A 16334-nucleotide genomic window follows, 5' to 3' on the forward strand; every position below is an offset into this window, starting at 1 on the left:
GTAGAGTTAGGAATTGTATAGTATATGTGAAAGTAGAAGTAGAGTGCAAAAGGCGAGGTCTAGCTGTCACCTCTTGTTAACCTAGCCACTTAAAATTAACTTAAACCCAACAGTAACACAATGTAATACAACAGAAATAAGGATTTTGTATTCATAAAAACATATATATTCAAATTTATTAATCTCCCTAGTACCGCCACTTCTCATTAATCAGCGGAACTCCCTCCCTCATATCATACTTACCTTCTGCAGCGCAGATGGTAAATATAAAGCAAAACCCGATTGGGCTGAAATTTTGAAGATAGCTTCATTTTGGGCGAAACTTCCGAAAACCGGTCAAACCCGATTTAGCTATAATTTTGAAGATAGTTTTATTTTGCATAAAGACGATGTTTACGAGAAGGATTTTTTGCGACTCCAAAGTTAAGACCCAAAATTTAGATCAAAATGTTTTACCATTTCAGTGTCATTTCCAACGTTACCGACACTGCCTAAAATAAAATTACAACAGTATATATAGTACATTCTCTTTATTAGTTCCCCGTGTATACACATTTTATATCTTGTAATAATTGGTAAAATCGATCACCTCTGGTCGTTTTTACACATCGGTTCGACACGATGCTTTACGCGCCCGCGAGCGGGCGCGCGCCCCCCGCGCCGGTCTAGCCCCAACCAATACTAATACCCGGGACAAGTTGCAAAGTGGAATGCGTTGTGTCGGTGTAAGTCAACAGAAATATTGTTAAGAGGGGGGAACAAGGTAAAGTGATTAAAGAAAATCTATAAAGTGTATCCTTTTATGCACAATTACCTCTGTATCTTTTGCTGAATGCAAAGAGAAAACGTGGAGAGCTTGGGTGTAACGTAGTCACATTTCAAGTGTTAGTAATGTAAACAGCTCTTGGAACGATTTTGGTTCAGCATTCCCGCTATGCTATAATCTCATCCTACGCTGTGTCGGTGATGCAGAAAGTGACATTACAGTAGTAAAACCTTATTCGTAAAATTTAAGGTCTAACTTTTCAAGTCGCCAAAATCTTTCTCGCAAATATTACTTTTGAGTAAAAGAAACCTATTTTCTGAATTTCAGTCGAATCGAAAGATGGAAGTTTTCAAAATTGCAGGGAGTGACACTAAAATGGTAATATACATTTTTCGCAAAATTTGGATCTTAACTTTCGAGTCGCAAAAAACGCTTCTCGCAAACATTGTTTTTAGATAAAATGAAGTTACTTGCAGAATTTCAGTCGAATTGGGTTTGACCGGTTTTCGGAAGTACAGCCTCATTTTGCATAAGAATAACGTTTGCGAGAAGGATTTTTAGCGACTAAAATATTTTTTTACCATTTCAATGTCGTTCCCGGAGATCAACTTAGAAAGAGATATCAGCTTGATACTGATCGGTCGTTCAGGGGCATGCTTTATTATTGTTGGAGCCTAGAAGAGAGATCAGTCGCGGTCGTTAAGGTAGGGAACGACATTGAAATGGTAAAAAAAAAATTTCGACTCGCCAAAAATCCTTCTCGCAAACGTTACTTTTATGCAAAATTAAACTATTTACAAAATTTCAGCCCAATCGGGTTTGACCGGTTTTCGGAAGTACAGCCGGCATTTTTCTTATGTAAACCGCATATAAGCTTTCGAATAAGACTAAATCCAACAAAATTGGTCCACGTATGACAGAGATATCGTAATATCATGTCATGTATCATAAGAAAATGGTTAAAATTTTCTTCTGATGTTTCTTCAACTAAACTTTTGTCGACATAATGTAACCCAGACCATCGACAAAATCTATCCTGGTCTGTGCCTATACCTGGTCTGTGATTACGTGCTCCTCAGTGTCGCTCTGTTTAACTACATACCGTAATTCCATATAAAAAGTTTCTCAAGATTGCCTCCTGTTCTGAATTAATCTGTTTTACCCACCAACCACGAATCCTTCGTATTAATATCCATAGTGTTGACAGAGGGCCGACGATCGCATCGGTTATGCGACAGTTTCGAAAGGCCAGTTTCGCGCCGAACGTATCGTCCACCTGCTGTGCCGCGAGTCCGTCTTCCTTTGTGCTTCATACTTTTATAGACCCGTTCCCGTTCGCGGCCACGGATGAGCAACGAAGCTCGCCTTTCTTTTCACCTCGTCCAGGGCAGTGACTGATCTCGATGCGTCGTTCGAGCGGACACAGCTACCCGATACGAAATTGCACCGTTGACGTAGCATAAACAGGTAACTATACACTGCCCACAACGCCACGCACTAAATGGCCAGGCAACGTAACAGGCTTTCATTATAGCTGGCTTTTTGTCGTTGTCACGGTCCGCCGAGCCTTGAATATTCATACGCCTCGAACAACAAGCGAATCCTTGGCATTCGTGCCCTTAGAATCGGTCGCTAACAATCGAATTTCACGACTAGCTTCCAGAGACAGTGAAAAGCCAAGAACACTGGCGGGATTCGCTAAATCCATATTCATAGCGTTTTCTCGCGTGCTCACGTGCCACTCTGACGACGCGCTGTGAATTCATGCGAAATCACGGCTCGTTACTAGCTACTTCACCTCTGAAATAAATTTTTTCTTAGTGGAAGCCTGTGCATTAATTGGCAAGCACGAGTTACACGAACCGTAATAATTCAGCCTTCCTTGCGCCTTTTCCACCACGCCGTAGTTCTTGCACCGTGGAAGGGAAAACGCGCAATTACTTTCCTTCTCGTTGTTCGCTCTGTCTCGCGTTTCGTTGCTCGGTCCTCGATCAGTAGTATCGACACTACCGACCACGCTTACCAGCCCCGAACAAAAGTGTATTCCACCGATAAGAAAATTAATAACGCCATTCATACTTGGATTATCTCTGTTCCCTAGTCACCGCGAGTTACATTTGGCTTCTAATATTATCGCACGCATAGGTTTAGCTAGCGTAAACATTGTTTAGGTAGTATGTACAGCAGAAAACTATAATCGCGGGCATGGTAGACGCGAAACTGATACCGAAGCACGATGTCGCTGCAACGTATCGAAAAGCCCGAGAATTGGGTTGCGGCCACCATTTACGGCGCCGAAAGAAACCGGTAACTTCTGTCTTCTTCTTCTTCGTCGCGCTTCTCCCGTACTCTACCGTTATGTTGCGTAATGTATGGCGGCGTTAGCCGAACGGATTGTTTTCGTCCTTCGAGTGCAGAGGGGCGGGCACTCGACGCATCGCGGGGGAAAGAAAAATAAATACCGCCAGTAACTTATACATGCGCGGAGCTGTTTCAGAACTGCGCTATCGTTTATTAAATATTGCGAAAGTTTTCGTAACAGGGCGGTTGAATCATAAGGTTATCCGCGGTCGTGGTCGCGGTTGCCACGTTAGGAATCGACACGATGACAGTTTCGATTTGTACGTTATCGTTGCTGCAACATGACTCTTGAAAGCTTGCAATCATAATATCCCTGCAAACCAGCTGTTCCACGATATTCGATATTATTCCTATTAAATAAAATTTCAATTAAGAAATCCTCCCCTAGCACAGTGGTATCCTTACGTATTAATTGGTTCCGGTGTAACGACGCCTTTAATCGGGATAGAATGGAGTTTCAGTAGATTACGAGATAGCTTTGCAATTAATTAAAAAATATAACAATAGCATTACAGATATTGTATCTATTACACAGATTGGAACGGCGCAAGCCGGAGTATCGCTGAAGAATAAAATTACACTCCTCTGCGAATTTCTGAAAAGCTTTCGCACAGGTTCGTTCGCGCAACACCCGACGCTGAGTCTCCGCGTTGCTTTTAATTGCGAGGATGGGTTAGTCGCGATATACCGCAGCAGCGTAGTTTTGTTGAGCAGCCATGGATTACGGCGCTTAATGTAAAGCACCGATGATCGGCGACCCTCGTCCTTGGCTGGAATCGATCGATGGAAGAATTGAATGGTTTCGCGTCATAAATCGAGATTCTTGTTCCTTCGTCGGATATACAAGTGGTGTTTCAATCAGGCCTAGTGGCCGTCTACGGCTGAGTGTATCGAACCGAACTTACGTGTACGCGCGTTCCCCTTTTTACACTCAATACCGATTATGAATGTTTTATTCGTCGCGCGAGGGACCGCGGCCCCGACATACTGTAATTACTTGTACCTCTTATTTTATACTCTCGGGCGCAAAAACGCTCTTACACGGGCTCGTCCTTTTCAGAAACGAGTCCATCGTTTCCTGGGTGTTGCGTTTAACCGAGCTGACAAAAAACCGGACGGGAGGCATCTGCTCGATTAATTTTTCTGGGAAACCTCGTTCGCAGGTGTGCGACGACGAGGGGCCCGCGAAATAATCGCGCGAGCGCCATTTACATACACGCGAGATCATTAAACCGCTATCAGTCAAGGCGATAAATCTTTGTTTCTACAACTTCTGTGCGCCAAAGGTAATTGAAAAGTTCTCGTAAAAAACAGTGTAAATACCAAAAATCAAATCCTATACCTACTAAATATAGTGTTATCATCGACGCGTAGAACATTTTCTCCAAAAAAACATTTTTTTTGTTAACTTTGCACTTACAGTGTTTTCTATAAAGATTCTTCGATAGCAGGCCGAGTGATAGGAATTCCTATCGAAATTTTTGTAATCCGCGACGTGAAACGTGTAAAATCGATTTGCGAATTCCCGTTGAAGGGACAAGTACTGTCGAATGGAACGCGCGTAAAGCAACGTTCCGTTTTCGCAATTTCCGTGGGAATGATGTAATTCAGTTTTATACACCTGCCAGCACTTTCGATATTTTCTACCACAGGACGCTCTTGCATTTTTTGGAGAACGGGTTTACATGATAGCGCAACAAGAACGATCGGGTGAGTCAGCCCGTACCGGTAACCGGCTTCGTCTCTCTTTTTCTCCACTCTTCTCGCGCGCACCTTCGTAGTTTCCCGTTTCCTTTCTCCGTCGATCGTCTGTTTCTCCCTCGCACCGTGCATTCTTCCTTTCCGCCTCGGTCTTCCGTCTCCTTCTGGCACACCTCCCCTCTCCCTTCCTGCCGTTCGATTCCAGTACAGGTCATTCTTTTTCTTTCCTGCGCCTTCTGTCTTCCTCACGCTCACGCCCGACAGAAATATTCTTGTCCCCGTCCGACTTACCATTTCCTTTCTTGGTTCACTCCCATCGGAGTAGCGATGGGTACTCTTGCGCTCCTTCTCGCGAGTTTTCGAGCAACTTGAGTTTGTAAAAGTTCGAATCGATTTGAATATTATCGCAGATCGGAGCGGTTGAAGAGGTCGGCGAACGTTGGAAGTAGATTATCTTAACGCTTGATCAGGCTCGACGCGCTTCGAACCCATCACTTCTCCGCGGGCGATCCTTCTCCTTGTTCCACCAATCGGGCGATCATCTCTCCGTGAGTTCCCTCTCGCTCTCTTGTTACCCAGCGCCCCAACACTTTCGAGCGAATCGCAACAGGCGACTTCATTGCGTGCCGTTCGCTCGTGATCGTTCGAGCAACGAGGTCCCTTCGGTAAACGAATCCTTTGTCCCGGTTGTCCGGGCATTTCGACGCGACGTGTTCGGTACGCGACAGGAAAGAATACGACCGTACAGTGAATTTCCAGCATTAAGCAAACCGACGCACCTCCTCTTCCTCTTGGAAAGTCTCGCCTAAACTTCGCCTGACAGTTCGAACAAGTTTGATAGTGAAACAGAAACAACGGTCCACGGACAAAGATAATTCGTGATACCGGTCGAAGTGGTTAGTAACCATTGAAAATATTCCGCGTAAGTTTCGCACCGGTAACTACAATTCGTGATATTTAATTTTCCGTTGCCTGGAAAGTTACCATTAGTTGTATAATATTCTATACACAAACAGTCCTTGTAAAACATACTCTACCCTACTTAGTATCATACGAAACGTGCTCCCAGTATTCTGCTGCCTAACAGCGTTACATTAAATGCGTAACAATAACGATAAAGTTAATGACTTCTCGAATGATCTGACTCGTGTCGCACGTAGGCGCAGCAGTTGATTTTCCGCGACACCGTTAACAAGTTCCTGCGTATAATATGCGAGTTCGCGATCAAGTTTACGCTCGGAAAGAGCTTCGAATCGATTGCGAGACCCAGGTAAAAGTCTGAAAGAGCAGTTACCCCGACCGGTTGAAGGAGCTCTCCCGTGTAATGTTGCGTCCTGGCGGTGTTTCACCGAGGAATGATTCATTCAAGGCGAAACAGCACCTTGTTTGATGTCTTACTGATTAATATTGTCTTTAGCCTGCCTCCTTTGCCGCGCACATCAGCGATAACCTGGAAAACTGTGTAAAGAAGGTAACCACGAATTCTTAGAATAACCCAGAAATGTCGATAGAATGTTTTCTTGGTGGATACGCAAACAGGGATTGGAATCTTGTTTTATTCCTTAGCGCTGGCAGTAATTGCTACGTGTACTTGGGTAACGGGGCATGTGACTGCAATCACTCATATCGATTGATAATTTCCGTGGTGTAATGGGACGTTTACAGGCGGTAACCTCCGATTGCATAAGGCTTCATTTACTTTAGTGGGAGTGTCTATTTTTGCCGTCCGGCGTTTGCGAGATACTTCGTGTACTCGCCATTAGTAAATAGCTCGTTGGTCAACTTGGGAAGTAACGATAATAGATTAAAAGGATTTGTGTTTGTACAGCATCCGGTATTGGACTCAGGGAAACAGTGTCTATCGATAATCCGATAGCTCAACCGATAGGGTGGTTACCCTGCAAGATTTTACTCCTTTCCCTCTGCACGTGCCGGTTCCAAGTTCTAATTGCGTGCGATTGTTTCAGATCTGTGATAAAACAGAGAGAAGGGGCACGCAAGATGTCCGAGTATTGCGAGTACATGTGGGACCCGGCCATGAGGGGTCACGCGAGCACCGCTCTGGCGCGAAGCATTTACGAAGAGGAGGCCAGATTCGACAAACGCGACAAGAAACTGGCCATTAAGACCGTTAGAGCGATATTGCGGGAAATGCCGGATGTAGGTAAGAAAGGGTGCATCAGTGACGTCTGGGTCACCAAGACGGTCCTACTCTACTTGCGCACTAAAAAGTAGGAGGTCGCTCTTGAAGGTTCACATTAATGTCCCATGACCCATGAAGCTTTTCGAGGGCATTTCCATGAAGCGTTCATCTTCTTACTACTTTTCCTTTCTTCGATTAAGTGATATCTCAACCGTGCGAAGCCATCGCTAGTCATTTGTTGCGAATGTCTAATCCATCTAGCGTAGGGTAATACACCACGATCTATTACATCTCTAACGTTATCTTATCTACACTCAGCGGAGTGCGAAATGCACGGCGGAGGGTTGCTAACCCGTGTACGATAGGCATCTACATACTTCGCGAACACTTCCACAATATTTCGGGATTATGGTCTAGACGAGAGCCTATGGCGTAGCATTGCCTTAAATGTTAAATCACATCCACGGAATATTGTGGAAGTGTTGGCGAACTAGATGCTGATCCATTCTTTCTCGTGCGCTTGTGGTAGTTGCGGCGATATTTTTTAAGCGTGGCCAGCCCTCGTAGAGTGAAGCCTGTACTATGTATTTAGTACGAGTCGTTCAACTAGTCCCGTTATCGATAGTAAAACACCCGTTTCCGTGCAAGCAAATGAAGCTTCTGATTCGTTTTCAAAGCGTAGATCCTCGAATTTCCGGCGCGGCTTCGCGCCGGTCATTTTTATTTTATTCTTTCCACGCGAAGCATTATAATGAGTGGTACACGTCTGTTTGCTCCTAGACCTGAAGCACTGCACGGACGAATACATTACGCGCTTCCTGTTGGCCCGGAAGTATCGCACGGAGCAGGCTGCCGCGCTGATAGCCGCTTATCAGGCGCAAGTGGCACATCGGCAAGATATCTTCGGGAATCTGACGGCTCGAGACCCGGCATTGCAGCGGGCGTTGCGCGCGGGCATACCGGGCGTACTTCCGGCCCGCGATAGGTAACAGCAGTTGCTTTCCAATTTGAATATCTCTCGGCGCGATGGCAGTCGACGATGTCCCAGATATCATTCTGCTGGAATTTCTTTAAACGTGCAAACTGTTTTGGCAACACAGGAAAGGCAGATGCGTGCTGGTGATCCTAGCCTCGCAGTGGGACCCGATCGCGGTACCAGCGCTGTCGGTGCAGAGGGCCCTGTTCTTGGTCCTCGAGATCCTCATACAAGACCCAAGGAATCAGGTACAACGTGAAACGGTGTAGCGTATTTTTCTGGTGGGCCAAGACGCTCAGTCAAGTATAGCTAAAGGCGTTCCAATTCCTTTTCCTTTTTTAGCAATCCGGTTTCGTCGCGGTGGTAGATTGGAGCGGATTCTCTTTGCGGCAGGGCGGTGCCTTGGGCGCAGCGGCTCTGCGAAACCTAATAGCCGCTCTTCGGGGACGATTTCCGGCTAGATTCAAAGCTATACACTTCCTGTCGGCTCCTCTCTACGTCCAGGCCACGCTAGCCCTCGTGAAACCATTCTTGGACGAAAAGACTCGGAACAAGGTAAGTGGAATATTTCACCTCCAATTCTGCCTGGATTTAGTCTATGATGACTAAATCTGGAACAGATGCTTATCTATTTCTGATCAGATGCTGTCCTATTTCACTTGCATTAAAGTTGTAAATAATGTCATTACACCGCGTAGAATCGCTTCGCATATCTGTTCTAATTTCGCTAACTGTAATCGTATCGTTACGAAGTAAAAATCCTAATTACGCTCACCATAATTTCGTGCGTGCAATTGCTTAACACGGGGAACTCAAACATGCTTTTGCATACACGTCTCGAGATACGGGTGGCTAAATATTGACCAGGCGACTCGAGTTAATATCACGAGGAGCGTCGCGCGATGTTCTCTGCAAGCTGGGTATCTCGAATCAATAATTGCAGATCTATCTCCATGGGAACAATTTGAGCACCCTGCACGAGCACCTGCCCACTGACATTCTGCCAGCGGAATTGGGTGGCACGGGGCCAGCCTTCAACCCGGGACTATGGGCCGAGCCAGTCATTCATTCAGCGATGAAGGAAGCCGAGCTGGCGGCCATAAAGAAAGACAAAGAGCAAGCCGAGAACGCGGGGCGTTCCACTGATAATAAGCTTGTCGAGTCCAGGAACGCGGAGAACAATAAGAGGAACGAGGCGAACTCCGTGGAGTCGAGCAATGCCATGAACAGAGAGAACGGGAGGCGATTCTTCAATCCGTTCGGCGGCTCCGCGAGAAGTCAGTCTATAAAGAAAGCAGCGGTAACAAATGTAGAGCTGAATTTGATTAATCGCGGTATTGTGCACGTAGATGGGAGGAAGGCGGGAAGAGGAGAGAGTAGGACGATAAAGGAGGACGACGATACTTATTGTCAGAGTAAAGATAAGATGTTGAACAATGGGAACGCCGATTACTTCCACGACAAAAGGGAGGCGTACACAGATTTGGAGGATAGCTTGTTAACATTCCGGTCCGAGGTAAACTCGAACGAATACGGAGTCTCGAATAGGCCGGACAGCGACGATAGTAAGGATAATTCGCTAGATAGGTCGGAGAATGCACTTATTGAGTCAGGTAAGTGCGAAACTCCTTCTGAAGAAACGAATCTCATAACGTAATAGTAATCCCTCTGGATTAGTAGTTTCAAATGAATCCGTCGAGTACTTACGTAGACCTTTTTGTACACTGATTCTGGTTGCGAATAACTGAATCAAATTTTTTCGGACGTCTGTTTGACGGGAGGGAGGGATTAGGTTTAAGATAGCTTTAGGGTCTGCAAGTGACTAGGTAACTTTATAGATTTTAAAAGATACCTTGTGATATAGTAACCGTATTTAGACGTCAGTGAGGCTTTTATCTTTTTCTCATACACGGAGGGTACACTCGAATCATTGGTCTCAACAGGAATTAATTATATAGTGGTATTACTAGGAACGCTTATGATAGGGAATGCATAAATTCATTTATAGAACAAATTCACTGCCTATCTGTATCGTAACATGTTAGAGAAATGATATAAATATCGACGATAATAACATATACATGAAACAATTATGGTTAATGATATTGAAATAATTTCCGTCTATTTAAAAATATCTATGCATATATACTGCTACAATTCGTAGCAGAACGAAAGCGGATATAGCTTGAATATTTTTGAGGTTCCTTCTTTTTTTTATTATATATAATCTACAAATAGCTCTGTAACTTGCAACGAGTATTTATAATATGAAAAGGAGCTTAAGGATAGTATACTTTTACCTCCAGTTATCCTACACATTTTTCATATTATTATTCGTCTTTTTTGAGAAGGGTTTACACGACAAGAACAATTCGTATTAGTTCTGTAAATATGTATTAAATTATTTATTAATACGAAGTGCATCATGAAATTAAGGATCTCTTATCAGGTATTACATATACGAAAGTGTCGTACTATAAACATTGCGTACTTACAATTTTAAATATTTTAAATACAATATATTTTTAAAGCCACCCACAAATATATCTTATTATTTAAAACATTTCCCTTTGGTCGTATACGTTGAAAATAGAAAAAGTCTTATTAGCCATAAATCGTAATGCATAACTAGTGTCGTAAAAATATAAATTACTAAGTAGTAAAACAGTGGTATATAGCATCTGTAAAATGACGAGCAACGTAACGCGCATTAGTACGTTAAACGAACAATATTCCAAATTAGAAAATCAGTCGCCATCAAAATATCGCAAGTAGATATCGCTAGCAATCACACAAGCAGATGAGACGTTAAGAAAAAAAGAAGTTATGGTAGAATGATGGAATAAAAATTTATTGTTTTAGTACATAAAATATATATATATATATATGTATACGGTTTTAACATCAATACACATTATAAACGTAGAATCTTTAATACTTCATCACATTACCGAAAGCACCTAGCTACCATATAATTCCTTTTTTTTCTCTCTTTCTCTCTCTCTATCTCTCTATCTCGCCCTCATACCGACGCACGTACACTCCCCCTTTTTCTCTCGATTCGTATGAAAATAGAAAACCCTACACAAAGATCTACGATGAGGTATATAAAAACGGTAGTGAAGTGTAATGCAACAGTTTGCTTATGTACAAATGTTATTACTTCTGTGGACACTGGTTTTCATTACAAACAAAATCCCTTGACATCGGTTTATAAATAATGAGGATACACGAAGACTATGCATTTTCGTATGAACCGTATGATTATATGCTCAGCGTGGCGCAATTTATAGTCGGTTATTCAATCGACAGAACACGAAACACACTCGGAACATCTAACTTTCTCAACACGAGTTTGTACTTCACCTTGTGATTTTTCTGTTGCGCGTCATATTCATGTGTAAACTGTTTATCGAAAAATAACGATGGCAGGGTACAGTAGAAAGAGACTTTACGCGTCGTACCGTGCGCGGGATTATTGTCAAGTCAAGCTACGATTGCAGGAGGGACCCAGCCTCCGAAGCCGCGCTCCAACTCCTCAGCGACTGCTATCGTTAAACGATCTTGATGTAAGCCGCCAACAATCTGTTGCAAATGGGTGGAATTAAGAATGATACACTTTAAGCATCAAATTGTCAGTTAAGAGGCACAAGAATCGTACCTGTATACCAATGGGAAGCCCTTGCTTGTTTATGCCTAAGGGGCAAGCAGTGGAAGGCAAGCCCAAAACATTGATAATCGCAGTATATGAGAAATTGAATGGCTTAATCAGTGGCTCGTAATGCAATGGCGCGGCCGTTGGATGCGTGGGATACAAGAACACACCGTCTTGGCCCAAGATTTCCTAAAGTGCAGATACTAGTTAGAACACTGTAAGGATACGTGGAAAGAAGAGAGGAAGAACATCTGGATGCTTCTGGGAACATGCTTATAGAAATATTCAAATCACTCGTCTCACAATGTAAAAATAACTATCGCAGATCCACAAGAGCAATATATTTCTACTGATGAATGGAAAAAGTCTCATTCTGCATGCAGGGCAAAAAAGTATGTTTCTGTTACTACAACTAGGAAAACACGTTATACCGTGATAGATAGACTAGTGGCCTGACCGGGCCGAGAAAGAAATCGCATCCATTTAACAAAGAGTATAGTTCCGCAATTCGATTGCAAGAATTAATCGGTATCTTGAAGAAAGGAGCCAATTCCAACCCTGATGAGTTACATTACGAGTACTTGTCAGTTTCAGATATCGTGATAGTAGCTTTCTTGTTTTTTTTTTTTATACATACAAAAGAGTTTGTACAGTGTGAATATTTGGATAAGAAGTTGGCGAAACCTACCTGAAATTCTTGGTAAAGATCCCTGCTTTCTTGGATCAGTCTGGTGTGCTTCTCGCTTCCGTGCATTACCGTGTATTTTTCAAACGTGGCAGTGAGAAGGGCTATCAGGGTGTGATTGCTCATGAACACGGTCCATTTCAAGAACTCCCACCAAAGGTTTATGTGGCCTTGCCTGTTGGACAATTCGTACGTGAAATCCTTCTCGTCCTTGCAACGCATGTTCGCCAACCAAAGGTCGATGCTCTTCTTCAGCTTCCTAATGCTGAGCTTGGTCGCCTTGATCTTGTACGCTTTGTCGAGGTAATGGACCACCTTCCGCATAGAGGCCTTTATTTCCGGATCTACCGGGGATGTTAAGAACTGACCGCCGTCGTCTTCCATATAATAGAACTAAATTCAAATAATCATCCGTCAAACATCGCGCGCGATCGCCGGCCACAACTTAAACGCATAATTCATACCTTTATCTTCGAAATGTCTACTTTATCGTCCAAGCGTAATACGCCTGCATTTTCATTCGCGAGGACTTTCAAGATAGGCAGCAGGTCTTGTGCGTATCTGCACATCGGACCGATTGCTAGCAATCGGTCTTGGTCTTTACTCTGAGCACTCGGATACTGACCCTCGTTCGAGACTGTACCTGTGGAGGGTTTGTGCCCGAAGATACCGTTGAAGAAGCAGGGCATACGAATGGAGCCGCCAATGTCCGATCCTATTCCCAACGGTGCACCGGCTGCCGCTTGTATGCACCCTTCACCTCCAGAAGATCCTCCGACGATGTGCCTAGTGTTGTAGGGATTTTTCGTAGTGCCGTACAAGCAGTTGGAAGTCTCCCACCACATCGCCAATTCTGAAACGTTTGTCGTTGCCAGAGGGATGCCTCCAGCAGCCCTCATCAATCGTATCACCTCCGCGTCTTGCTCAGAAACAGTGTCCTTGCGAATAACTAGACCAGCTGTTTGCTTCATGTTAGCGATGCCAATACAGTCCTGTAATCGGCAATAGGTTTTAAACGTTAAGCATTCAGCGTATCGTTACGTAAGACTCGCCTTTGTTGTGAAGGGTATTCCAAAGAAAGGCTTCTCTTTGGCTAATAGTTCAGGAGACGGTGCGTCTGGAGACTTCAGTAGTTCGTCGCACTTCCTTGCCTCTTTGAGGGCATCCTCGAACCGGTCCTCCACTGTACAGTTTAATACTGGCTGAATTTCTTTTATCCTATCAATGTACGATTGTACTACATTTTCTGAAGTCAACTGCGAATACAAGGATCCGTTAGATGTAGACAGATATGTTGCGAATATTCTTTCCTCTCATCGTAGAGATCCGAATCGTTGTTATATAGGAAAGGCTCGACTCACCTGCTTATTTCGAACTTTAAAAGCTAAGGTAGCTGCGCTATGCAAGAGAGTCAAATCCTTTATGGGTGGTTGAGACTCGGCAGGGCCCTTTAAAAATGCAATGAACAGATATATCCCTCTTCCGACCAGTTCAATGATTCGATGAATCACACTTAATATTTTCCCCTGGGAGTGCATTTTGTCGTGCTTTTTACTCTTGGTCATTTATCTAAAAGGTAACGAGTGCAAAAGAAAAATAAGAACTGCATTACAATCCACCTAGACAGTACAGGAATTAATACGTCACACATCAATGGTTTAAATGATTATAATTAATCGTACAAGAAAGAATAGAAGAAGAAGAAGAAGGAGAGAAAGATAGAGCGAAGAACGTAAAAAATTTATAGCAATACATTTTTTAACTTTATATTAAAAAGGAATAAACAATGATTGATTTTTTGCTACATTCTTTTATCGAGCACGCACGCGATGCTTGAAAATTGTGCAACCTCGTTCGCAGAAAAACAGTAAGAATTCTGTATTCATATCTGCTTGCGTAAGCCGGTAATGTTTATTTTTGAAAGTTACGCTTAAGATGGATGTCGCGAACGTAAATTGCCAGCACTCGTAAACCTAAAAAGAGGGGCCGTAAAAATGCCTATCGGCAGCGATAATTCTCGATAAAGCCTTGCCAGGGGAACCGATGCGATAATCCATGCCGTTCGATTATTTTTATTATTCAACGTGACCGTTACATCGACCACTCCGAGGCCGCAGTGCTCTAATAAAAAAGCGTCAGTCGTCACGCATCCTCTATGCACAACCGGACTCTTAACGTTAGAAAAAAGGAGAATTTTCAATGATTTCCCGATAGACATGCAGTGGAACGGCGACATTGAACGCGCGCGTTCATCGTACATTATCTTTGCATCGTTATCCACGGAGTGCATCAACGGCTGTATCATTCCAAATTGTATAAACGTTTCTGTCATTATGTCGTTTAATGGTCGCTGAAAGAGGTCACCGTATCGCACCGATAAAGCCCGTAATAGCAGCTAATTTAATAAACACCCAGCGACGAATTATATTTGCTGCGGAACTAATTCATTCAAATCGGCGAATCGGCCAATAAAGCGCACGGGCCCTGATCGCCTCGCATCGCGCCCGATATTAACCCGTTAACCACGGAAAACGTGTTGACTCGTCGCGAAACACGCGAAAACATAGTGATACAACGGAACGTGGAGCAGGACGCGTGTAAAATGGACTAATTCCCTCCTTTAATCGTTTTTAAATATACCGAAGCGCTTCTGGATTAGAAGCAACCACATTAACAGGTTAACCCTGGTCGCTGGGCCACAGAAAGAGGCACGCAATTGTTGTCTGGATCAGCTGGATCGTTTAGTCGTGCTATGTAGGCTTCTGGAGGCGGATTAATTGACTGACCTTGTGCCGCGAATGATCTGGACGTGTTTTTATGTGGAGACGCCGGTGTGTCTGGATTAACGATCGTTGGATGAGCGAGCATCGACGCGCACACGTCTGGCATCCCACGTAGTTTCACAAAGGATGAATACTTATGCGGTGGTCGCGTAATTTCTGACGAACCAATAAGTATATAATGATGTAACCTCGTATTTATGCGTCATTAGCGCGAAGACTGTGCCGGCCGACGAATCAGCACGCCATGTGAGTTTGACAGTGTTTGTGGTGTTTGTACAACCGGAAGACACTCGCGGCACATTTCAGGGTAGTCCTCGTTTCGCTCGACGCTCGGGCGTTTTCCATCGGTCGGAAGCTTGCCGTGGAGTGGCCGTCGGCGTAACCCGAGGGGAGAGGCTGATTCGGTCGATAAACGGCTAACTCGAAAACACGATGGATTATCTATGAATGATCGATACAAAGTCCATCGAATGAACCCAATCGTCGGGTACGGTTAATCGATCTCGATCACGATCTCGAACTCGTTACGCCCCCCCTCCCCCCACGCCCCTCTCGAAACGCTTAGTTCATTATCGTGTTCTGCTCGACTGATGATTTTCGAGTAGGAAAAATGTGAATGAACGTTAAGTGTGTTTTGTAGCGCGACGTATAACGTGTTAGTGGAAGAAGAATGGAACGGAAAGGATTGTGAGCGATACCGGGTAGCTGTTTACGAAAATCAAGTACTTACGATAACGGTTTTAAAGACTGCTGTCCGCCAGTGTGCGATCGTTTGACACCTCACCGATGGGAAACCGATTCGACTCGAATCATCGACAGCGCAATATCCCGCTCCGCGTGATGCTGCTTTTCCCGGCCACTCGTAGGCGACTGACACCGCTCCCGCGATCTTCCGCGCACACCTTCGTCGGCACGGGCACTGTAAACGGGATTCGCGCAATCGCCACAGTCGCTGGGACTTGCGAGTTGCGACCTTTTATGCGTGGTGGAGATATTTGGCGGGTCGCGGGGATAAGCTGTAAGATGGCCGCCAGGTAGTGATGGGAACGACGATGGCTTCGGAAGTAAATACACATCTATCAGGTACATTTCTTTCTTTTTAACCAGCTAATCTTTTAATCTGCTTTTATTACGAACAGTTTGGTAGTCACTTTACTCCGTACGTCATTGCAATGCGAAGGACAATTACATTTACATAGTATCAATATTATTTGCCATTGAGACGTTAGAATATAATGCTGATGGTGAAGATTTATTCGTGAGG

General features: G+C 44.1%; 2 protein-coding genes across 6 annotated transcripts; one reads left to right on the forward strand and one right to left on the reverse strand.

The window, feature by feature from the left end:
- Window positions 1-1981: 1981 nt before the first annotated feature.
- On the forward strand, window positions 1982-10489 carry LOC143372142 (clavesin-2). 4 transcript variants are annotated; one of them, XM_076818089.1, is made up of 7 exons: window positions 1982-2233; window positions 6796-6992; window positions 7752-7956; window positions 8072-8195; window positions 8290-8502; window positions 8891-9224; window positions 9297-10489. In XM_076818089.1, exons 2-7 carry the CDS (start codon window positions 6830-6832, stop codon window positions 9602-9604), a joined length of 1347 nt encoding a protein of 448 aa, XP_076674204.1. In that variant the 5' UTR covers window positions 1982-2233; window positions 6796-6829; the 3' UTR covers window positions 9605-10489. The 4 variants fall into 4 exon arrangements, with proteins under 4 accessions (XP_076674204.1, XP_076674200.1, XP_076674201.1 ...); XM_076818085.1 differs by having other exon boundaries at window positions 1984-2233; window positions 8891-10489; XM_076818086.1 differs by lacking the exon at window positions 1982-2233 and adding an exon at window positions 5450-5750 and having other exon boundaries at window positions 8891-10489.
- A 458-nt stretch (window positions 10490-10947) lies between these two features.
- LOC143372138 (fatty-acid amide hydrolase 2) lies at window positions 10948-16099 on the reverse strand. 2 transcript variants are annotated; one of them, XM_076818072.1, is made up of 7 exons: window positions 15801-16099; window positions 13649-13856; window positions 13340-13543; window positions 12752-13279; window positions 12291-12680; window positions 11609-11791; window positions 10948-11532 (listed from the first exon to the last, which is right to left on the reverse strand). In XM_076818072.1, the coding sequence occupies exons 2-7, from the start codon at window positions 13850-13852 to the stop codon at window positions 11434-11436; spliced, it is 1608 nt and encodes a 535-aa protein (XP_076674187.1). In that variant the 5' UTR covers window positions 13853-13856; window positions 15801-16099; the 3' UTR covers window positions 10948-11433. The 2 variants fall into 2 exon arrangements, with proteins under 2 accessions (XP_076674187.1, XP_076674189.1); XM_076818074.1 differs by lacking the exon at window positions 15801-16099 and adding an exon at window positions 15074-15504.
- Between the last annotated feature and the right edge of the window lie 235 nt (window positions 16100-16334).

This window comes from Andrena cerasifolii, chromosome 8 (genome assembly GCF_050908995.1).
Source record: "Andrena cerasifolii isolate SP2316 chromosome 8, iyAndCera1_principal, whole genome shotgun sequence".
In the NCBI taxonomy this organism is placed as follows: domain Eukaryota; kingdom Metazoa; phylum Arthropoda; class Insecta; order Hymenoptera; family Andrenidae; genus Andrena; species Andrena cerasifolii.

Bases quoted from the DNA above. Each gene is read 5' to 3' on its own strand.
- LOC143372138 (XM_076818072.1), bottom strand. From the start codon at position 13,852: ATGACCAAGAGTAAAAAGCACGACAAAATGCACTCCCAGGGGAAAATA. The intron at 13,544-13,648 runs GTGAGTCGAGCC...TTGTATTCGCAG, and splicing joins TTAAAGTTCGAAATAAGCAG to TTGACTTCAGAAAATGTAGT. The intron at 13,280-13,339 runs GCGAGTCTTACG...TGCCGATTACAG, and splicing joins GAATACCCTTCACAACAAAG to GACTGTATTGGCATCGCTAA.
- LOC143372142 (XM_076818085.1), top strand. From the start codon at position 6,830: ATGTCCGAGTATTGCGAGTACATGTGGGACCCGGCCATGAGGGGTCAC. The intron at 7,957-8,071 runs GTAACAGCAGTT...TTGGCAACACAG, and splicing joins GTACTTCCGGCCCGCGATAG to GAAAGGCAGATGCGTGCTGG. The intron at 8,196-8,289 runs GTACAACGTGAA...TTCCTTTTTTAG, and splicing joins TACAAGACCCAAGGAATCAG to CAATCCGGTTTCGTCGCGGT.